Source organism: Colletotrichum tamarilloi, assembly GCF_030869305.1.
Source record: "Colletotrichum tamarilloi strain Tom-12 chromosome Unknown Scaffold_26.1, whole genome shotgun sequence".
Lineage (NCBI taxonomy): Eukaryota > Fungi > Ascomycota > Sordariomycetes > Glomerellales > Glomerellaceae > Colletotrichum > Colletotrichum tamarilloi.
In genome coordinates, this window is record NW_026849409.1 from 329,903 (window position 1) to 351,758 (window position 21,856).

The following is a 21,856-nucleotide window of genomic DNA, read 5'->3' on the forward strand; positions in this document are numbered from 1 at the left end:
CCACCTGCACCCCCAGCTGCAACCTACCTGCATCTGCTGCCCATCGTCTTCCTCGCTGCCGTCTTGCCTTACCTTGAGGCTTGCCCCCAAAGCAACCGCATCCCCCAAAATTTCGGCACCAATTCAATTTCCTCATCGCATCATCCAACGACCACTGCGTATATTTGTCGACTGGCAGTATTGAGGGACCGATAATCCGCAAAGGGAGGAATCGAGAGGGAACAAACAGCTAGCTGTCAAGAAGACAACCAACCGTTGCCTCGAAATCAGCTGAGAAGAAAGTCGCATCGCGTCGACGGGGGAAGGATCGAAATACGAGGCTGCGAAACAGGACCCGCTTGCTCAACCAGCCACCCGACAACATATTCCTCACCTTCGCCAACTTTTGCCAACAACCATCAACCTCAACCAACTCTAAGAACGAGAGGAGCAGATCGGACTTGTAGCTACCGGCTGACCGTTACCGTTTTGCCGCCTCGCCGTTCCATGTACACCTCAACAACGCGACTCTAATACTAGTTACGCCGTTCGAATCCACTCGCCCTCGAGACATCAACGCCTTTGTTCTTGCCGCCTGCAAAAGCACCTGAATTTGGGAACACTTGACGTTCAAAGGAAAGGGACACCCATTGGCACGTAGCTGTTAGTCTCGCCGCAAACGTCAGCCACCATGGGTTCAACACAGTTTGGCAACTTTTTTGTAAGTTGTGCCCACCATCTTGTCGCATACCGCGTGGTGCTGACCATGTCCACAGAACTTCTGCCGAGACTCAACACTACCCGTCTGCAATGTATGTTGAATTCTTCATCGACATCTCGCGATATGCATCTGATGAGCTTTCGCGAGCTTCGGCAACCTAAACTAACCGATTCTTCCTCAGGTGCTATCCGACAGCCATAGTCAAGCTGGCCCGTGGGACCAATGCGTGTTGAAGGGTATCTCCCTCAGCGGAGGCCGCAAGCTGGGAAATCTCGGCTCAATTCTCATTGCCGCCCTTGCTATTGTCGTGACACTTTTTCTATTGCTGCGGTCTGAGCGGAAGAAGGCTGCAGTAGGTCGGAGGTAAGCCCGTGACGTCGCTCAAGCATTGCGCACGACCGGCAAGCTAACCTTGATGCACAGGGAAATGCAACTGTTCCTTGTCAGCTTTATCATTATTGAAATATGCGAGATCTTCACCGTTGGAGACTTTCCATTGGCGGAAAACGTTCGAATAGTTAGTTTCCCGGTTGAGGCTCTAACTTTGTGGGAGCAATTATCCTGATTGACGTATAGGCTTTCACTGGAATTCATCTTGGTATGATTATTGCATCGACCTGGATCCTCATGCTCAACGCGGTCGTTGGCTACCAAATCGTCGACGATGGAACGCCTATGTCCATGGGCCTGATCATTGCCTCCGCCACTATCCTCTTGGGCGGTACGCTTTACATCACGCTTGATACCGGCTTCAAGTGGACGGGTTACTGGGACTCTTCGTACACTGCGCCGAACCGCCACATTGCTCTCTACGTCCTGTACCAGCTTGCGCCGCTAATTTTCCTTGTCGCATTTTTCGTTCTCGAAGCTATCCTCGTCGTTCGGGTTCTCGGCGAGATGCGGCCGATGATCTACTTGACGGCAGCCTTGCTACTCTTTGCCATTGGTCAGATCTTCAACTACGTTGTGAGCTCTCACATCTGCAATGGCACCAATGGTGCGATTGACGGCGCGCTATTCGAGACCTTGTTCACCCTGCTTGCTGTCGTGGCAGTCTGGGTGTTCTGGTCTAGCATCACCGAGGATGATTGGCCCATGCCTGTCGGAACCACCTTCCCCTAGAAAGGAGGTCACTCTACTATCAAAAGGGAAAACGGTATGATGAGACCGTACGCAAACAATTTGTCGAGCACTTGAACAGCGAAGTCCGCGCGACAATGTGGCTGCTGCTTACTTGCAAAGCAGCGATGGGCAGGCCGTATGTCTGGGGTCACCATTCATGCCGTAGCAGTGAGTCCGCTTATCCTCGATGGCGCGCCATGCCCAGCTGTGTCTTTCCGCTGTGAAGATTCGGTCGCCAGCCGCCTTCCACCAGGCCATACAGCCGCGAACCGATGACGATGCGCGAGGTTGAGCTAGTGGCATGGAGCCCACGAGGATGCACAATATGGCCGCACCCATAATCGATCCTGGAGACACCCATGTCGACTCTGGATATTTTCTTTACACTCTTTAGCACCGGCCAACCCAAATGGTCGAACGACGTGCACGAATTTTGAATACCGAGGGCATGCGATAAGACACATGCTGAATATTTCATAATTTTCAATCTCACCTAATCCTGAGAGATTTGAGATGGTAATGAGACGAAATGCTGCCTCGGCAGTATAAATCAGCGGAGAAGGAGAGGAGAGATGCCTTTGGGGCATGTTTATGACCTTTGGAAGAGGATTCCATGTTTGAAAGCGCAGATGCATGAGACGATGAATGGACGCGCGAGACGTCTCGTCTTGTTTGTACAGCGTGGTGATTTTGATATTCTACGTATTGGCGGACAGTATACCCCAGAGGAGCGACTAATGTATATGAAAGTCGAATGATGGAATTGACAGATGAATGGTTTACTTACAAGTTTTTGTCTGAAAGATCGTGATTATTCCTGTATAAGTTATAAGCGCGCCACATGCCTGTAACGTTTTGCTAACGCCAGAAATAATCATCCCCAATGGTCAAATTGTTGTGATGTCCGCAAAGTCGATCTCGTTGGTCATGCAGTCATGTACTGCTCAACGTTCAGTTCCCATGCGGACCGAGTAACCATCGACGTCTCCAAAGTCCTTCCGCACGTAGCTGGCCAACCTTGGGCTTTCTGATGAGGCGGTGGGAATGTTTTCAATTGCGTCTGGGTAGACATGCGATGTTGAACAGACAAAGGTTAGGTAAAGAATCAAATAATCACTATGCAACTTGCAAACGCTACGAGATAATTCGACAGATTAGTAACGACGCCTGACAGCGACAGACCCACGCGATTCGATCCCATGGTGTGAATTCTCAAAAAACAACCCTACAAAGCAGACGCTTATGCGATCTTGACTTTAACCAAAGTACAAAACTTCCCGTTCCCTTCAGATAAGCTTCGCTGGTATCCCTTTTCTTCCCTTCTCGTTTGTTGTTTGAGGCGAATTGATCTAGGTTAAAGTGACTTGCGAAGACCGGCACCCATATTGAGCCAGTACCAATGAAGCCGTTTTCCGCCAGAATCAAGACGAGAAACCAAGCTTCTGCTTTTGCACGCGCGGGATGATACCCACGAGGATCAAGAGAGAAGTTACGACGACAGCCCAGAGCTTCAGCTTCAATACATTATAGTTGAAACCGGTGTCAATGGCTGTCGCAGCCGTCACGAGTAGAAGCACAAGAACGACGTAGCCGCTCCAGCGGTGGTACTTCCAAATTGACTTGGCGGTATCCTCGCCTCCGTACAACTTCGGGGTAGCCCACATTGTGAAGCCGACAATGTACTGCAACAAGAGGATGATGGAGACGGTGACGCCGAGGTAGCCGTGGACGGAGTGGAAGTGGGAGTCTGGGCCCTGCAGGTACTTATTGTACTCGATGATGCCGACGCCAGCGACGAGGAAGAGAAAGGCGAGCAGGTTGAGGCCGGCGTGAACGCGCTGGCCGACGCGCTTCTGCTCGGGAGTGTGCGTCGGCTGCAGCGAGAGGATCGACTGGGTGAGGGTGAAGATGGCGAGACTCTGCGCGAGCGGGTGGCCGGAAAAGAGGATTACGTCCTTCGTCAGCACGGCGGCCCAGATCATGGCAACGAAGATGACGGCGCCGAATTGGGCGATGATACCGGTGCCTGGGAAGGTTTACAAATCAGCAGCCACCCGGAAAACCTCAAAGGGAGACGGGGTGTGGCTGGGGGGGAAACATCATACCGATAATGAGGTTCCTGGCGATGAATTCACCCGGTTCTTGCTGGGCGTCGCCGGGTCGACCGAGAAGAGGCTCGAACTCGTTATCGCCATCGCCTCGTGGGGGTGGTTCTGGAAGTCCTGTAGCAGAAGACATGATCGTTGGCGTAGTCGCGGTTGTCTTTGTTGTTGGGAGTTACAAAGAGGGCCTCGGGAAATGGGTCTCGGGGAATGCGTTGTATTTCTAGGAGCGAGGGCGCAAAGCTACGACAGATCTATTCTCGATTGTCGCGACAGGAATCGCGATTGTTGTAGTCAGGAAGGATGAAGAGATCAAGTTGGGACAAGCACACAGGGCGGTGTTGAAGTATGGCCTAATTGCCGTGATTACGGAGAGCCGGGTTTGGAAGGAGGAGAAGGAAGATGAGGGAAGGGACGGCATTTTGGCGGTCGGAAAAGGTACAGAGAAGTCGTCGATGGCGGCATCGATGACGGCGAGGTTGTCTCGAGCTGTGACCTATCGGAGGCCGTGTATTTCGGATTGAGCAGTGGTTGCAGGGGGTGATTGCAGGGAACGGTGCGCTAAACGTTGGAGGTGGGGTAAGGTCGGTAACCTGCCGCTACCGGTCCGTTGCTGTAGAATTCGGGGTGAGGATACGTACCGTGCTGGTATAAGCACCAGAAGCACAAACCAGGCAACCGCTAACATCGATCTCACCCACCATCCTGCACGCATATGGCCACCTCATTGCGCACAAAAGACGCTAAGGACGTTTGCTCTCAAGCTTTCCCCCAGCATGGGCCGGCTCGCATTGTTGTTGCCATTTAGTCGTCTATGCATTCGTCTGCAGGAGGGGCGGAGGTTCGGCTTCTGTCTGGGTGATGACTGTTACTCCCGTGGACAAATGGAGGACCACAACGCTCTTTCAGCGATCTCGAGGCGAAGAAGAGGTAGAAAAGGTCAACCCCAGTTTCTGGCGGGTCGGGTAGGTCCAACGGTCTCCCATCTGCCAATGACGAGAGTTCTGAGGATGATACCTATGCGAGGTGTGCTCGGGAGTTGGACCTCGCATCGAAAATGACTGCCTTGTCTTGGCCCCATAGCAGTATGTAGACAACCTGACAACCTGGAACCGCAGGTAGTGTGCGTGTCATCTATCTCACGAAAGGTGTGGAAGGAAGTGCTGGTGTCGTCGGTGATGACCCCTCAAGCGACCTCTCTTACCAACTACTTGTTCACGACAACATTTGCCCTTACTTGTGTAGTCTAAGGCTGGTTACTTCCCACGTGATGGACCGAGGGGTACCTCTTACCCTCCGTCGCTTCTCTTCCTCGATTGTTCCTAGCCGCAATATGCGACACCCTCCCGAGCGAACAGCAGCAGCATCTCCCCGTGATGGATGACCCTGCCGACGACGATGACGGTTGTCGGAGCGGTCAACGCTATATCTTATCAGATTCTCAAAGTCACGGGGTGATCGACGTTTGAAGTGTTGTAGACTTTCATGTTGCAGGCTGTCACTGAAGTACATGTACACACACACATATACACGCTGGCATAAAGTAAAGATGGAAGCAGAGAGAGGGTCATGAAGACATGAAAACAGGAAGAGGGGCATGGTTCCACCTACATATAATTCTACACACAGACTGCCAGTAACTATACACGGATCTAAAGATCGGAGAGTCTTCCGAATGGTAGCATCTCAGAGCCTCCTGTCCGGCCTTGGCTCGCATATCGGCTTCCACCGCGTACCTCATCGTCCCCAATTTCTCGGCGCCAATTCTACCAGGAGCCTCCCGTCCCGCCCCGCCGACCGAATAGCGGGGTTCGCACCGTCACACTGGACTCACGGGCGCTCAGTGCCACTCGAACTGGGCCGATGGGATTGCGGGGAAAAAAGCAGCAAACCTGTGTGTCACTGTGGTCACTGTGAACGGGTAAAGTCGCAGATTGGTCCGCCGTCTGGCTGTTAGCACAAGGCAGGTACGTTAATTACCTGATTCAATCGAATCATTACGCCTTTTTTCTGCTTATCGCGCCCCGCGCCGTCACTGCCCGCTGGCCGCCGGCCGCCATCAACCCCTCCAAACCCCTCCAATGCGGCCGTCAGCTGTGGCCGCCCGACCTCGGAACTGGCCGCTCGGCGTAGATTCCACGTCCAGTCGGGTGCTTGAAGAACAATGGGAGAAGGGGGCGGGCGAGGCGCCGAACGGCCAAAGCCCGTGACTCTTGCGCGAGACTTTTACTTCTCCTCATCCGACAAACATTCACTTTCACTTTCATCTCACACCTCTCATCCTCTTCCATTCACTCAGTCTACAATTTGCAAACTCCAGGTTGTGATACCATCTATCTAGATATCCTCACAGAACTCACATCTTGGGTGAAACTCTGACCCCGCGCCCGACGTATTCTGCCCCTCTTCAATTCTCTCAATACCACGCATTTCAACCTTCATCATGGCCAGCGAACAAGAATACACCCTCGAGCAGGTCAAGGCTTCCAGGGTCGCCTCAGATGATATTGACACAACGTTCCGCTCAAGCAGTATTGGTAAGTAATGAGTGAGACGCCTCATCGTCCACGCCACCTCGTACACACATACGACAACCTTGTCATGACAAAGAAACAAAAACTGAACCTTCCCTTCAGACTTGATCTCTGCTGCCCTGGGTGGAAAGATTCTCGCCTTCTCAGACGAATGGTTCGCCGAGGCCACCAACTTGTTGACGCCGACCGCGCCCATCAGGCAACCGGGAAAGATGGTCTACACCGGCGCCTGGTACGACGGCTGGGAGACCAGGCGTCACAACACGGAGCCCTTTGACTGGGTCATTGTCCGTCTTGGTGTTGCGTCCGGCACTGTCGAGGGTGTCGAGGTCGACACCGCCTTCTTCTCTGGTAACCACGCCCCCTCAATCTCGGTTGAGGGCTGCTTCAACCTCAACGACGACGAGGTCGTCTCATGGAAGGGTGGCAGGGGCCAGTGGGAGACGATTCTCGGCAACGAAGAGTGTGGCCCGTCGCAGCGCTTCGGATGGAAGCTGGCCGAGCCCAAGCAGAAGCAGTACACTCACGTCCGCCTGAACATGTACCCGGATGGTGGTATTGCCAGATTCCGTCTCTTTGGCCACGCCGTGCCCGTCTTCCCCGACGACAAGGAGGCCATCTTCGACCTGGCTGCCGCCCAGAACGGCGGCGTCGCCATCTCCTGCAGCGACCAGCACTTTGGCACCAAGGACAACCTTCTGCTGCCTGGCCGCGGCAAGGACATGGGAGATGGATGGGAGACGGCCAGATCGCGCAGCAAGGGCCACGTCGACTGGACTATTATCCGTCTCGGCGCTCCCGGTTACGTGCAGAACGTCGTTGTCGACACGGCGCACTTCCGCGGCAACTTCCCGCAAAAGTCAAAGATTGATGCCATCTCGTGGACCGAGAGCGGCGAGCCGGGCGCGGACGCCGCCGGCTGGACGGAGATTGTGGTGCCTAGCAAGTGCGGACCGGATGCGGAGCACGAGTTCCCCAGCGCCGTCAAGGACAAGGCATTCACGCACGTCAAGATCACCATTATTCCGGATGGCGGAGTGAAGAGACTGCGCGTCTTTGGCAAGAGAGCATAGACGTTGCGTGTTGAAAACAGGAGCTTGCTACGTATTCTGTGTCTGGATCCTACGAACAGGGTTTGCAAGCATGGAAGCAAGCATAGGCCGCGGGGGAGTAAGAGGCAAAAGCATAACCAAAGACGAGGATAGATAAATAAATCTCGAAAAAAAAACTGAAATAAGCGAATAAGGGGTAAACTTGATGCCAGGACCTACCTTGCTCCCTCGTGTCTGTGTGTGTGAGTGTGCATGCAGCCGGTCTTTGAGTGATTTGGCCGTGCTGGCTGATCATTAGGGGCATTGGCCAGAAGAGAGATGAAGGGGTCAGTCTTAAGGCATTTCTACTATTCTTAGGCATCTCTACCGCAATAGAGGCTTGAAGATGAGTACATTACATAGCAAACCAACGGCAGGCATATTATGTATGTTTTACCTCAGGGTAATGGTGCCGAGGAGGGGTTCTCAACTTGACAGGAGAGAGCGATCTTCAGTTGGTAAAGTTCCGTCAGGGGAAGCTTGGTGTGACACTGCACAGCTAGGGCATGCACGGTCCATACGTACCTAAGGTAAGGTACTCTTCTGCAACAAGGTAAGGTACCTACATACTCTGGCACTGGTTGGAGTTAGGCGGGGGAGCTTCCTTGAGCGTTGCTGTTCAGGCAGTGGATGAGAGGTGAGGTAGCACGGTAGGCACGGATGGGTGCCCGCCGTAATCAATTAGTGACATCAACAGCCCGATCGCCCGTCGTTCATCTACCTGAACTTGGCCCCGTTGGCGTGGACCGTTGCGGGACTCGGGTACCGAGAGTCCTTTCCTATGGGCCAGGACTGGGTCCGGGACTGGGCACACAGCTCACAGCACACACAACTGGACCAAGTGGATTGGACACGGAACAACACTTCGACATCACACGACAGTAGCGGCGCCGAGCGCTATTTCGTTCCTGTTCAACTACCTACCTTTACTTCAACTACTTATCCAGTGCTGGGAGACAGGCCTCGCCCGACATCACAGCTTTTTTGGGAGCCACGAAACTTTCCGTGCGCCGTTTCCCACAAACACCCGGCCCGCATCTTACCTCGAAACTCGCGCCGCATAAAACAATACCCTCGGCCGACTCATTAATGCCTACCGGGCCTCCTGGTTGCCCCTCCTCCCACCATGGACTTCGAGGACGCTAGTGGTGGTTTCGGCGACAAGAAGCCACGCCCACTGCCAGACGACCTGCCCAAGTCTCTCAACGACCGCAGTCGCCGTCCCGTCGAGTTGGTTCCAGAGACGGAGATGTATGATGGATGGCAAGGTTAGTTGAGGTTCCCACGTCATCCGCACACTGCCCATGAGCACGAAGAGGGGGAGCATCGCATACTGACGCCGCTCGACACATCACACAGGACAATCGCAATTCCTGACCACGCCTGTCCTTGCAAAGCCCCTCAACTTTGGCGACCTAAGCTTAGACGACCGCACCTATGACGACGACATCACAGCAGGCCCCAAGAACAGCGACGCGCGCCTCATGGAGATGATTGCCGCACAAGCCGCCCACCGTGTTGGGCCCGGCTTCGACGACGAAGAAACAATACTGTCAAACGAAAAGTTGTCCGAGGATGAGAAGAAGGACTCTCTGCAGAGAGCTCTGAACATGGCTGCCAGCAATGGCGACGTCGAGAGGGTCAGCAGCATCGTGAGCGGCAAGGCAAAGGCTTATGTCGATATTAATGCGCCGGACGAAGACGGAACCCCGCCACTGATATATGCAAGCTGTTTTGTGAGTTAACGCTTGACGGAGGGGGGGAAGTGCTATCGCTGACTCGGATCCAGGGCCACGAGGGTGTCGTGCAAGCGCTCATCGATGCTGGCGCCGACGTCGACAAGCAAGACCGAAATCAGTGGAGCGCTCTTATGTGGGCGATGACGAATAGGCATAAGAGCATCGCCAAGACTCTCCTCGACAACGGTGCTTCGGCCGAACAAAAGACGTCGTCTGGCCGGACGGCCTTCGACTTCGTCCCTCCCGACAGCGACATGTCCTTCTACCTACATGATAGCGGCTACAATATTGGAAATGCTGGCACCGACGACTTCTATAACCCTGGGTTTTCACAGGATCGGTTCGAGGAAGAAATGGCCGAGAACGAACTGCGGAGGCGGATGATGATGGACAGCGCCCGAGATCTTGAGGTCGACTTGGGCAATGTTGGCATGGATGACCAGCCAGAGGTAAGCTACGATCAGGCACATCTCAAAGGTCTACATGTTGACGTGCGCAGAACTCCGAGGAGCTTGAGGAAGAGCAACCAGAGTTCGAATGGTCTCGCTGTCTTCACGACCAGATGTTTGTTTTCCAGGAACACGAGCTCGACCGCATTCTCGACATCATCATTACGAATATGACGCCCCAGCGATCACCGGCACAAAAGCCTGTACCGGCGAACATGATTTTCTTAAGCGCACGATATGCACACTACCACTCCAGCCCCGACCTCCTAGCCAAGCTCATGATTTCGGCCATGGACAAGATCAACGACGTAGTCGAACAGTATCAGTGGGACATGACGATACTGGCCTTCTGGATATCGAATGCCACTTTGTTGCTTCACTACCTGAAGAAAGACGCCGGGCTTGTGGAGGCCACGGTCGAGTTCCAGGCTCAGCTGTCCGAGCTCATCAACGAGATATTCATCCTCATCGTGCGGGACGCCGAGAGGCGCTTGGACAAGGTGCTTGACGCAGCGATGCTAGACCACGAAACCATCCCAGGCTTCGAAGACATTGCGTTCCAGAACGAGTGGAGGATCTTCAAACGAAAAGCACAAGTCAAGGAAGAGCCCATGGAGAAGCGCTTCCGACCCCCCTCCCCAAAGCAACGGGCGAAGCCTGCTCCGCGCAACGTCACTTCACTACTCTCATCCACCTTGTTTGTTCTTGATCTTTATGATATCCACTCAGTTATTACGGCGCAAATCATCTCTCAACTTCTCTACTGGCTGGGGGCTGAGCTCTTCAACCGCATCATGTCCAACCGAAAGTACTTGGCTCGGACAAAGGCGATGCAAATCCGCATGAACGTGTCAACGCTGGAGGACTGGGCTAGGACCAATAACCGCCAACCAGAACACTATGAAGGAGGTGAGACAAAGTCCTCGGGTGAGACGACCATAGACGCTGCGAGGCGGCACATGGCCCCCGTCATCCAGCTGCTTCAATGGCTGCAGTGCTTCTCGTCACTAGGCGCCGACGACCTCGAGGCCTTGGTCGGTACCCTGCAGCAGTTGAAGAGGTTGAGCCCGCAGCAGCTCATACATGCGGCTTCTCATTACAGGCCGGAGGTTGGCGAAAAGGGGTTGCCTAAGAGCGCTCTCAAGTATCTCAACGCAATCCAGGCAGAGCATGTTCGGAGGAAGGAGGATCGCAAGAGCAGCGCACCGTCAACACCGATCAAGACGAAGCCCGCAAACGGCGGCATAGGGGGAACGCCTGGAAGCCAGACGGCGACAAAGACACCAGGAGCTGACGAGAGTGACGAAGAAGAGGACGATGCGCCGGAGAACCTGCTCATGGACCCGGCTATGATGCTACCCTTCATTCTGCCATCAGTCACGGATATGCTAGTCTCCTACGGCGCTGGCTTCGGCGGCGTCAACAAAGAGAGGGCACGCAAATATATCCCCACGGTACCGCCCGAGTTCCTGTCGAAGCTCGAAGCTAGCGGCGCGCGGAAGGGCCCGATGTTTAGTGAGAAGGACTGGGAGAATGAAGAGGTTTGAGAGAGAAAGAGAGAGGCAAGCCTTCCAAGGGCGGACAAAGTATATGAGTAATGGGAATCAGCATTCGACGTTTAACGGGTTGTCCCATCAAGCGCCACAGCGCAGAACACCACACAGCATTAGGGGCATTGGTGAACAGACGAGTTCCGAGCTTTTCCAGGACATGACAGCAAGTAGGGCAAAAATATCCCGATAAGCATAGCGTTTGATTGATTCGATGGGGGCAGACGGACGATGCAAGGGGAAGCAAATAGGGTCCATTGCCATGTTGTGATAGTCCCTGAGAGGAGCGCGTCACAGAACGAGGGGATTCGATGCAATGGAGGAGGTCATGGTACGGAGTAACAGCTCGCGCTGGGCTGTCTGTAGGTAGAAGCGCTCAGCGATGGGAGTAGAGATATCCAGTCTAGTACCAAGATAATTGGTCCATATGTTCTCCTCCCGCTCTCGTTGACTCATACTGGATTGTGCTGCCCCCCCCCCCCCAAAAAAAAAAAATGTTAGGTAGCTCTATGGCATTGGAGAAGGTAGCAGCCCCCCACTCTACCCTTAGGTTTGCGCTGTTCGTGGGCAAAGCGGGGAGCATGGAGAAGGGGTCTTCACTGAAGAGAGGAGAAATACAGGCACCGCGGATTTTGCGCTGCGAATAATTCGTCCGAGCCAGCGGTTCCCCCGAGTTTGACTTGAGCCACGTCGACGGAACACAAAAGGAGTCACGAGTTGTTTTCGAGATCCACGACGGAGATCCACGATGGAAAGCCGCGGTTCACGTTCACTTCCTCTACTTGACGTGGTATGGAGAACCGAGGCGCTTACAGATTACTCAGGGCAGAACTTTTTCGCTGCTGTACGATTACACTATATGGCCTTCTGTGGACCTTGGAACGAACATCTTGTGTTGGCCATGTGTGGGACGACCCGGTGACACGGAAAAGGGAGGGGGGGGGGGGGGGCAAGCGCCTAGGGTAGGGAGGGAAGGGGTGCGGAGGACCCTGAAGTTCGAATTGGGGAGGGGCGAGAGGGGGAGGGGGAGGTGGTGAAGTCGAACCCAATGCGGGATATTGAGATGTTGTTCGGAGGTAGGTACTGTGTGTCCGTAGCAAATGTCTCGGGTCCCTCCGACTAGAATCGTACCTAGCATTCGTTCCAATCAGTGAAGTAGGTATTGGAATCAATCACCCATTGGCTGGGCCTCGTCGAGGAAAGTGTCACTCGCGGACTAGGATGTGCCACGTCAGATCTTTGTTCCTGGCGCCGTGCCGGGCTTGGCTGGCAGAGTATCCGTACACGGGACCACTGCACCTATCCCTCTCGAGGGAAGTGGGCGGGCAGGCAGACGGGCTCTCCAAAAGAGTCGACGAAAAAAGCGATGGAACGCAAACGCTGTTGGGTGCCTGGCTCTGTGTGATTTGCCAACTGGTCGAGATGTGCTTCGTGGGACAAACCGGGGAACCGCATGGATAGAGCCGGTCGGGAAGTTTCCGTTTGCTTCTGAAAGGTCTGGATCTGTTGTTTATTGTTGTACGGGGCACGAAGGCGTGACATGTTTTGATCCCGTTGCGTTTTGGAGTAATTTGTCCGGGAATTGGAGATGAGAGGGGGAAAGTCTTGAGGCTCAGCTCGAGCGATATTGCGCATTCTTGGGAATCGATTTGCTTTGCATCCCCCAAAACAGTAAGGTAAGGTGCCTGAGCAAGCCTAGGAAAGACAAGAACCGAAATGCTCAGAAACTCTCATTTCATTTCAAACCCCTCAGGTTGGCTTGGACATGGATGACGCCAAAGACTCTTCCCAATCCGTATTCGTCCGCGATTTCAGGTCAATGTGCAAAGGGAGAAGAACCCGGAGTTTCTTATACGTCGTCGTGATCGTACATGGGTACGAACGTAGGGCAACTAGAAGTCAACAAGTCAATAAACGTCGCTCGGGCCAACCATGGATGCTACCAGCTTTCCGGCTCATGTACGTACCTTTTATGGTAACTAGGTAGACAACTAGGTTCCCCTGCTCGTCCTACTTAGACCTCTAGCGGTGTCTCTGAACTTCTGAAGGACATGGAAGGCTGAGACAGAGGGCATTTGGTGTTGATCCAGACGAGCCGCAAGTCGCAACAGAGTGCCTGTCGATCAAGGGAGGACTTTAAGCTAGCCGTATCGTGTGTTTACTTGCGATGATATGCGGCACGGCTTCAGGCTTCAAATGGAAGACTACCTCGGGCCCGGGAGCAAGGGATACGGAAAGCCTGTCCATGGGATGGGGACGACTCGGATTGGCCGCCAGACGAGCAGTACTCCAGTACTTAGCTATCGTCATGTCGTAGATTGATGGAATTGGCGCTGCGGGAGGCTACAAAGGCCGACAAAGAGACCTGGTTGCAAACGGAGGGAATCCGGGGTCAAGTGCAGAGGCGCGTTTGTTTGCATTGGGTGTTGGTCGTCGGAAGGCCTCGTTCCCGTTTCTTCTCATTTCTTCTTCTCTTCATTTTCCTTGTCGTAAATTGGCAGGTCATGAGAGACATGTTTCCGATAGCCCATGGAACCAGTGGATCGATTGAGACTCTTTCGAAGATCAGTGAGTAATTAATGACGGCCGACTCCCACCGGCGATGCAGGAGCCGAGATGGGAAGGTCAAGAGATGCGTTGCTCTTCGCCATGATCCGCCAAGCCAGACGTTGGAAATTTTGGAAGATGGAAATCTCGTGCTCCATCTTCACCTTGAACAAGTGTGACCGCAATCTACCACTGCCTCCGCCGGCCGTATTTGTGTCGCCAAGTAGAGATGGGCGTGTAGCTGTGTATCTCCTAGGCAGAAGGGAGATCAAACGGGCCAACCACCCGATAATCCATGTTGCACCGTCGTCGGTTGCCGTGGTTGTGGTCGCGTTGAGACTTGAGATTTGGCGGTCATGAAGAAACCAGCCATGCGAACGGAGCTCGTCATGCAGCAACGTGGGTCCGTCAATGACTGACTGACTCCAAGTAGCGGTCTCTGTTGCAGAGATGAAGAAGAGAAAGATAGAGCGCTTCACCGACTCAATGGCAACGGCCTGGCGACGAGGGTGAATTTGTGAAGTATCCGTCCGGCCCGTCTTTTCTCTCCCTTCCTTTGGGTAGGGACGCATGGACAGATGGCGGGAACTGGGGCCAATGACCCGATCAAGACTCGTTTGCTGTACAAGGCGACATGGGTTGTTGGCGATGTGGTTGATTGACTGACGACGTCTTTCTCTTAGATTTGTACAGTTTCACCCCCCGTCGTCTTCGTTATTTCTTTTGTGCGGGTATTGTGTTTTTCTCATGCGCACATCCACATGAAGTGAGTTTTGTGCCCGGCTACATTGCACTTTATTGCCAATTCCGTCCCCAGGCCATGGCCACAACTGGCAAACAATTTGTGTCTGGAGGTTCAAGGTCGACGGACGGCCCTTCCTCACAAGTTCAGACGACAACACCCACTTGCCAAATGTTGAAGCCGGGGGGGGGGGGGGAGGGTCCACTCGGGCTGGCCCAGCCCAGGGCTTCTGTCTGTCCAATTAAATACTGTGTTATGGTGGGACAATCGCCCTTCTGGGACGAAAAGCTGCCAGCATATAGAGACCCAGTGGATAAGGTACTTGCCAAGTTGCTAACCATTCCGATTCCAGGAATGTACTTGGGAGTACGTACCTACGTGCCTTGAGACAGAGAAGCCCTGTTCTCGCTAGGAGCGCATTCCCCACCCCCGACCGCCTCCAACGTGTTGTGGACTTGAACTTCCAATGTGGTCCTGGTGCCGGGCCACTACCGCGATGTATTGCTGCCACCGCCGCTGCCACCGCTTCCTGCATTTGCAACCCGACCCTGCTGGGCTGGAGAGACGATGGTCATGAGCCTGTTACTCATGCCGTTTTCTGTTCAATCTGACGAACGCGGCAAAGACGGCTGGGTGTGTAGGAAATAGAGGGGGCACGTTGGTACGGGGGGGAAGCAATTGTGGAAGAAAGAAGAGAAAAGAAAGGATGCCCTGCTGTCTCTCTTTTTCCCCAGCTTAGTTATTCATACCCTCCTCCTTCTCAGCTATCTCGAGTCCGGACCTTGAATTTTGCACATTCACCACTTCATGTCCACACTGCCTCACGTATCCTTCTTCAGCTTCAAGAAACTTTCCTGCCTGCACCTACCTTAGCGTTTATTCATCCTCCCAAGACGCACCTCCGATAGACCACACGCCTTTGAGCACCCGCTTGACTCCAAAAACCCCACGACGAGATTCTTTCCCGTCACCCAACGGATCTCAACAAACCGACCTCACTCACCTCAAAAAGGTAGCCAGTCCTCCCTACCAAGCATTCCTCCACCTCCGGCGTAGTATTAGAAAGTATCTTAACACCTGTTTCTTGCTCAGTCTTACCTTGGACTTGCTGGTCATTTGCTATCTAGCACAGACGCAGACTCGCTCAAGTGACTTGACTTACACAGAGAACCACACCAAAGCAGAGAACCACACCAAAACTCGCGAGCGTCGTCCTTGTCATCGCCGACCTCATATCCCGCTTGCTCCTACGAATACACATCCATCCCTCGACTATCGCCGCACGTGTACGAATACGTCACGGTCCTGCTGCATTTGCCTCAAACAACCTTCTCTTGGGTTGTTGTTGGAATTGCATTGCATCCCGCCCTCATTCCTCACCTCGGGCTCTTCATCTTGTTTGCCCAATCGAGCTAGCGCCCATCTAGTCCCCAGGTCTTAATTTGGCACACCTGAATCCCAAGCTTACGGCCCTCAGCGCGCTCGACGGTGAGCCACTCACCCTCCACTTATATCGTCACCTCACCCGCCTTGGCCGCCTTTCCACTCCATCTTGCTTCAGTTCGACGCCGGCATCTAGACATCGCGGCTCGGCCTGCTACTGAGCAGTTGAGCACGGTCTGATCGGTCCCAAGCTACACCCACACACGCCCCGGCCGGAGCACCCTGAAATATCACGCTATGGCACCCCAAAGATTCGCCAGTATGCGCTTGAAGTCCTGGCCTACGCTCGTACCTTTCAAGGACGATGCTAGCCTCATTGCCCTTCGCTACGAGAAGACGGTCCAGGCAGAGCCTCCCATCCCTATTCTTACACGACTTCCCCAAAGATCTCACTCCTGTTCAACGCGCCGAACTTCCACTTCTGCATCATCATCGACCTTCTCAAGTCCGCCTTCCAGCCCCGTCGTTGTTGCTCCTCCGCCCGCCATCGACCAGCATCCTGCGTTTCGTTCCCGCGCTGCGGCCCGCAATACTACGGTAAACGATTGGAAGAGAGATTCAGGGCTGGCACCTACTGCATCGTCTTCAGCGACTATTGCAGAGGAAGACTGCGAGGACGAAGAGAGCCGTGCATGCGCCAAGATTGCTGCTCTGGAGGCCGACACGATTGTTGTGCAACAAACGGAACAACCTGTGACACCTTCGGTTTGCGAAAGTACTTCCGTCGATGAATTGCTTCTGAGCAAACGAATCTCTGGTCGTTGGTCCACGCCTTGCATCGGCAAAGAGGTCGACAGCATGGATCATTATCAAAATGTGCAGGTCGAAATTGCGCTTGCGGAAAGAAAGAAATCTGGGAGTATTAGCAGCACCTTATCGGTCGATTCTCCCGTTGAGTTGCGGGACAAGAGTCTGGGTGACCTATCACCTGCATCGGCGCCAATCATCTCCCATTCGCGGTCCTCATTTGCAGCCTCCGATGACTCGCCTAATTTCTCCCCTGTCAACATCCACGAAGACTTCCAACTCCTGAGCAAGGATGCCTCTTACTTCTCTCCCATTTCAGTGTCCATCCCCACGGACAACCTCCTCGAAGATGACTTCCTAACAACTCTGTCTTTCTCCAATCGAGGCAGTCTCATGTTTGGTGGTCTTCGCGCGTTCCCCGCACAAACCACCGACGGAACAATGGATGGACAGTCGCAAACGGACAAAGCACACTCGCCTCCGCCAAACCCCCCTGCTGATGCCCCTGCATCAGCCCCAATCCTCCACATTCAATACGAAGAGCCGCCCCAGTCCACTGCCGTCAGCACCACTGAGACCAGCGCGAACCACCTGAACGCCACCGACACAACTACAACCGAAGCAACGACGGGAGAGACGACCACGACTGACACAACGACGGCAGAGACGACTGCAGAGTCGGCCTCGCAAGCCACAATGACGACCCCCAGCATCTGCGTCTTGTCCGCGGACGTGGAGATGGAATCTCGAAAGGTGAGATCGCTCTATGAATCCGGCGAAGGCCTCAGATGGGAAGACGGAGCCCGACCGTCGGATGTTGGCGAGCGTCTCAACTCGACCGCCGAAACTCCGACGGAGGAGGTCGAAAATGATCCGTATGGTTTCCTTTTGCCCGGATTGTTACCCGACCAGTACGCTAACGTGTCTCCTGTCTGCAGCGTCGCCGAACTCCAGCCTCCCGCTTGGGGAACTCCAAGATCTGGAAGTTCTTATTCCCAACGCCCCGAAACACGCAGCGAGTATGAGGTGGCCGGTGGTCTTGAAGACTGGGAAGACCTCGAGGGATACGACATCGACCGTTATGGCTTCATCAGCCCGCGCAAGCCAGAGAAGAGCAACGGCACACCTGCTGAGCCTAGATCGTCGCAGTCAGCGCCCAGAAGGAAGCACGTCTTTTCAAAGCGAGATGCCTTTGGGTTGGGCTTGCCATCCAGAGGACCCGGTAGGAAGGTGTCCGCTCGATCGCTCAATACTCAAGGATCCAAGGCTTCGGTTGCGTCTCGTCGGTCGACCCGATCCGCAATCAGACAAGCAGGAAACCTGCTCCCACACAATCGCGATCGACGATGGATGGACGAGGCTGGAGAAATGCTTTCGCTTTCATTGGGCGACGAAGAGAAGGTAGAGAAAATCTCCGAGGCCATTAAGAAGAAGGAATGGGAGAGGTCTGAAAAGTGGCGTAAAATGGCCAAGATCGTCAAGAAGGGGAAAGACGGCGAAGGCATGGAATTCGATTTCGATGTTAAGAACCAAAAGCTCATCGACAGGACGTGGAAAGGCATACCCGACCGATGGAGAGCATCTGCCTGGTACTCGTTCATGGCAACCAGCGCCAGAGCTCACAAGGACTCCCCGTCTGAGGATTCCATCATCACCGACTTTCATCGCCTTCAGTGCAGAGGCTCGCCGGACGATGTGCAAATCGACCTGGACGTTCCACGCACCATCAGCAGGCACGTCATGTTCCGGAAGCGCTATCGAGGTGGTCAGCGCTTGCTCTTCCGAGTCTTGCACGCGTTATCGCTTTATTTCCCGAATACTGGCTACGTTCAAGGCATGGCTTCGTTGGCGGCAACGTTGCTCTGCTACTTTGACGAAGAGAAGTGTTTTGTCATGCTCGTACGCATGTGGCAACTACGGGGCCTAGAGAAGCTGTACAGTCCTGGCTTTGACGGCCTGATGGCAGCTTTGAACGACTTTCAAACCAAGTGGCTGGATGGCAAGGACGTCGCCAAGAAGCTGGTAAGACACCCGCGCGCCTTTCAACCGATGACGTTAGACTGACCGTTTCTAGACTGAGCTCTGCATCGATCCTACAGCCTACGGTACCCGATGGTACCTAACACTATTCAACTTATCCATCCCTTTCGCGGCTCAGCTCCGCGTTTGGGATGTCTTCCTACTTCTTGGAGAAAACCCAACAGACTCCCCCAAAGTCCCTGAATCTCCCGTCACCATGAACGGCATCGACATTCTGCACTCTACCAGCGCGGCTTTGATTCATGCACTGCGAGACGTTCTTCTTGACTCAGACTTTGAGAACGCAATGAAGGCTTTGACCTCTTGGATTCCGGTCAAAGATGAGGATATCCTGATGAAGGTGACACGAGCTGAGTGGAAGGCCAGACAGAAGAGGAAGTAGAAACTCTTGTTTCTGCCGCCTACTTAAGCGTTGGTCGGCCGGCTCGTTCCCACATTTCCTTTGTTTTTACACCACGACCTTCGATTTATGGATATGCGTGCATGGCGTTTATGGAGTCGGTTATGTTGACTTCGACGCATGTCGTCGACCAATACCCCGGGATGAACTGCAAACCTCGTATCTGCTGTTACGGGGGATTTCATTTGTGCACTTGAAACGAACGAAATGCTGGAGAGAGCAACTTGGGTTGCGGGGAGCGCCACCCAAAAAGCGATGCGAGAGGAATGGATCCGCAGCACGAGTTTTTCAAATACCCTTTATGCCATACAATAGCCTGGTGCCAACTTCATATACAGCATCAAATCAATATATAATGTATTAGTCAAGTAATTGTTGCTCCCGACATCTTCTCAGTGTCTACTTTAGCTATGCCAAATGCCTTCCATCTTTGAAGACACGGTCAAGCCTGGATCAAGTTTTGCTTCATCCCACCTGGCTATCTGCCTTCTAGGCCTCGCTAGGCCTTCTTGTCTTCGTCCTTGATAATTGTACCATACCCACCAGTGTTGACGCAGTGACTGTAAGAATACCCATGCAGCCGAAATTGAGGCCTCCCCGAAAAAAGACGGGATAAATCACGGCAGGCTGTCTGCGCTTGTCCAATCTTCATCTTAACGTGTGTCTGCCAGTTCCCCCATTCCTTGCCGGTATAGCTGTTAATACCGAGCCCGCTCTGAGTGAAGAAGGACATGAGATCTTAGCTTGCTGTGGTCTTTGACACTGCACAGATGTTTCGTTTTCGTTTGTCTTTTGGAAATACGTGAAGAGTTTGGAATAAAGTAATCCCTCACGATGTCAGTTTGGTCCTGGCTATGCCATATTGAACCTTTCATCACAGCTTAGTTAAGAGTCAGGTTAGAGACATGTGAGCTTAGCTATCTGAGCAGAGAGTAATCGGCAGAACAGTCGGATACCGAAGATTGATACGGCCCGCACAAACAGCCCTGCCCAAATACTCCCACCTTGGAGGAATTGTTGAGATACTTCCATTACCCCCTTCTTCCATATCCTTTATCGCTCGCTACACTACACGGACCATTCAACTTCGTACCAGATGAGATGCTATTGCACTATTGGTGTGTATACCAACACTGACTGATCCGAGCCACGATCAATCGTGATGAATGTGTGTGACAATCGTGTGGCGGTTGCAGGTGCAGCGATGACTTGAATGGGGCTGAACCTTAGCAAGATGCCATGGCTATAAGTACACGGAAGGATGCAGTGAGCTTTCGAGATCCTATAGTAGCCGTGTTTTTGAGGAGTTCGCCAAGTCAGTACGATCAACGATGAACAAAGCAGGTTATGGTTTGAGCTGACGGCAGTAAAGGAACATTATGATGCGTCCAGACGGTAGTCATTTCTTTGGAATGTCAGCTTTCGATTCTCTCGCGACTAGATCTCCATTTTCCCCCTCCGTCAGTTCAAGATCAAAGTCTCACATCAACTAGGCGTTATGGTGTCAAATGGTCTCACATGACAGGCATCGAGGCGGCTTGTAACGTACTGTTTCCTGAACCGACGAGGAAGGTGGGACACGAGGCCGAATCACTGTCGGCTTTGATCTACAAACTTGCCAAGCTGGATCTCGTAGTAGTGCTGACAGCCTGGCCATGAAAGATGATCGATCGTACAGATCTCAAGAATCGTCAATTTGAACGCGTCAAAATTGAGCTATGAGAACCAGAGTCGATACCCTCTAGATTCGTTCTCCTTATCGATCACAATACGCACGCACGCCCAACACGAAGTCTTCTTAGATATCAAAGTAACCGCTACACCTTCCAAGATGCTCCAGAACATCCATTTCCTCGCCCTGGTACTTGCAGCTACAGCATCAGCGGCTCCCCTTGACGACTCCAGCCATCTCAACAACGTCGCCTCCGAGCTCCAAGGGCGACAGGTCACACCCATTCCTTGTATTCCCTACATCATAACCCTGAAGCACGGCGACGGGAACCCTAAGAAGAAGTTCCTACACAAGCAAGTGACCGTGAGTGAGATTTGAAAGCTTTCGAAACTGCCAGCTTCTAATCAACGTGTCAGACTACACACATGTGCATCGACGGCCCATGCAGCATCGAAAAGGAGGATAGAGAGACCTACACCATTGAATGGAACGCCTCTATCGCCGACCCGCGAGGCTGCTTCAGCGCCGGCTTCGCCGTCTCCGAGGCCATCACCACCGGTGTGACGAAGGCCTGCAGCAACCAAGAAGGCACGGAGAACCAGTCGCTCTGCGTGTGGTGGTCGCTTGCGCATACCGAGTACGAGGTCCAGGACTGGGAGATGTCGGGGTGCGGGAGCTCCAAACCCAAGGGGGGCGTATACAAGATCACGGCGCCAAATGCGGATGATGGGAAGAATACCTCGTACTGTGTGACGAATAATTGTAGGGGTAATGGGGATGAGTACTGGGCAGATGACAAGGCGATACGGGCTGATGAATTGGGGAGTATGTGCAGCCAAGTTTGGTACAGTTCTTGTTAGTCATGCTATCGTTTGGCTCTTGATCAGTTTAATGAAAACGGGTGGCCGAAATAGTTATGAAAACTCTGTTGAAAGTAGCCACCAGAGAGGATTCATCACGTTATCGACGCAGGGCAAC

At 53.4% G+C, this 21,856-nt stretch overlaps 8 protein-coding genes across 8 annotated transcripts; 5 read left to right on the top strand and 3 right to left on the bottom strand.

The window, feature by feature from the left end:
* Nucleotides 1-670: 670 nt before the first annotated feature.
* On the top strand, nt 671-1,822 carry CTAM01_07956 (chitin synthase export chaperone; the record flags this gene model as incomplete). Its single annotated transcript, XM_060523977.1, has 5 exons — nt 671-700; nt 756-791; nt 882-1,063; nt 1,124-1,217; nt 1,277-1,822. 5 exons carry the CDS (start codon nt 671-673, stop codon nt 1,820-1,822), a joined length of 888 nt encoding a protein of 295 aa, XP_060381432.1.
* A 1,421-nt stretch (nt 1,823-3,243) lies between these two features.
* On the bottom strand, nt 3,244-4,060 carry CTAM01_07957 (cytochrome b561; the record flags this gene model as incomplete). Its single annotated transcript, XM_060523978.1, has 2 exons — nt 3,244-3,848; nt 3,928-4,060. The coding sequence occupies 2 exons, from the start codon at nt 4,058-4,060 to the stop codon at nt 3,244-3,246; spliced, it is 738 nt and encodes a 245-aa protein (XP_060381433.1).
* Nucleotides 4,061-4,829: 769 nt separating this feature from the next.
* Nucleotides 4,830-5,436, bottom strand: CTAM01_07958 (uncharacterized protein; the record flags this gene model as incomplete). Its single annotated transcript, XM_060523979.1, has 2 exons — nt 4,830-5,030; nt 5,218-5,436. The coding sequence occupies 2 exons, from the start codon at nt 5,434-5,436 to the stop codon at nt 4,830-4,832; spliced, it is 420 nt and encodes a 139-aa protein (XP_060381434.1).
* Nucleotides 5,437-6,367: 931 nt separating this feature from the next.
* Nucleotides 6,368-7,531, top strand: CTAM01_07959 (allantoicase; the record flags this gene model as incomplete). The annotated part of the gene is made up of 2 exons (XM_060523980.1): nt 6,368-6,461; nt 6,561-7,531. 2 exons carry the CDS (start codon nt 6,368-6,370, stop codon nt 7,529-7,531), a joined length of 1,065 nt encoding a protein of 354 aa, XP_060381435.1.
* Nucleotides 7,532-8,675: 1,144 nt separating this feature from the next.
* Nucleotides 8,676-11,284, top strand: CTAM01_07960 (DIL domain-containing protein; the record flags this gene model as incomplete). The annotated part of the gene is made up of 4 exons (XM_060523981.1): nt 8,676-8,817; nt 8,909-9,285; nt 9,339-9,737; nt 9,788-11,284. 4 exons carry the CDS (start codon nt 8,676-8,678, stop codon nt 11,282-11,284), a joined length of 2,415 nt encoding a protein of 804 aa, XP_060381436.1.
* A 2,579-nt stretch (nt 11,285-13,863) lies between these two features.
* On the bottom strand, nt 13,864-14,406 carry CTAM01_07961 (uncharacterized protein; the record flags this gene model as incomplete). The annotated part of the gene is made up of 1 exon (XM_060523982.1): nt 13,864-14,406. One exon carries the CDS (start codon nt 14,404-14,406, stop codon nt 13,864-13,866), a length of 543 nt encoding a protein of 180 aa, XP_060381437.1.
* A 1,850-nt stretch (nt 14,407-16,256) lies between these two features.
* CTAM01_07962 (TBC domain-containing protein) lies at nt 16,257-19,188 on the top strand (the record flags this gene model as incomplete). Its single annotated transcript, XM_060523983.1, has 2 exons — nt 16,257-18,788; nt 18,841-19,188. 2 exons carry the CDS (start codon nt 16,257-16,259, stop codon nt 19,186-19,188), a joined length of 2,880 nt encoding a protein of 959 aa, XP_060381438.1.
* A 1,849-nt stretch (nt 19,189-21,037) lies between these two features.
* CTAM01_07963 (uncharacterized protein) lies at nt 21,038-21,738 on the top strand (the record flags this gene model as incomplete). Its single annotated transcript, XM_060523984.1, has 2 exons — nt 21,038-21,241; nt 21,295-21,738. The coding sequence occupies 2 exons, from the start codon at nt 21,038-21,040 to the stop codon at nt 21,736-21,738; spliced, it is 648 nt and encodes a 215-aa protein (XP_060381439.1).
* Between the last annotated feature and the right edge of the window lie 118 nt (nt 21,739-21,856).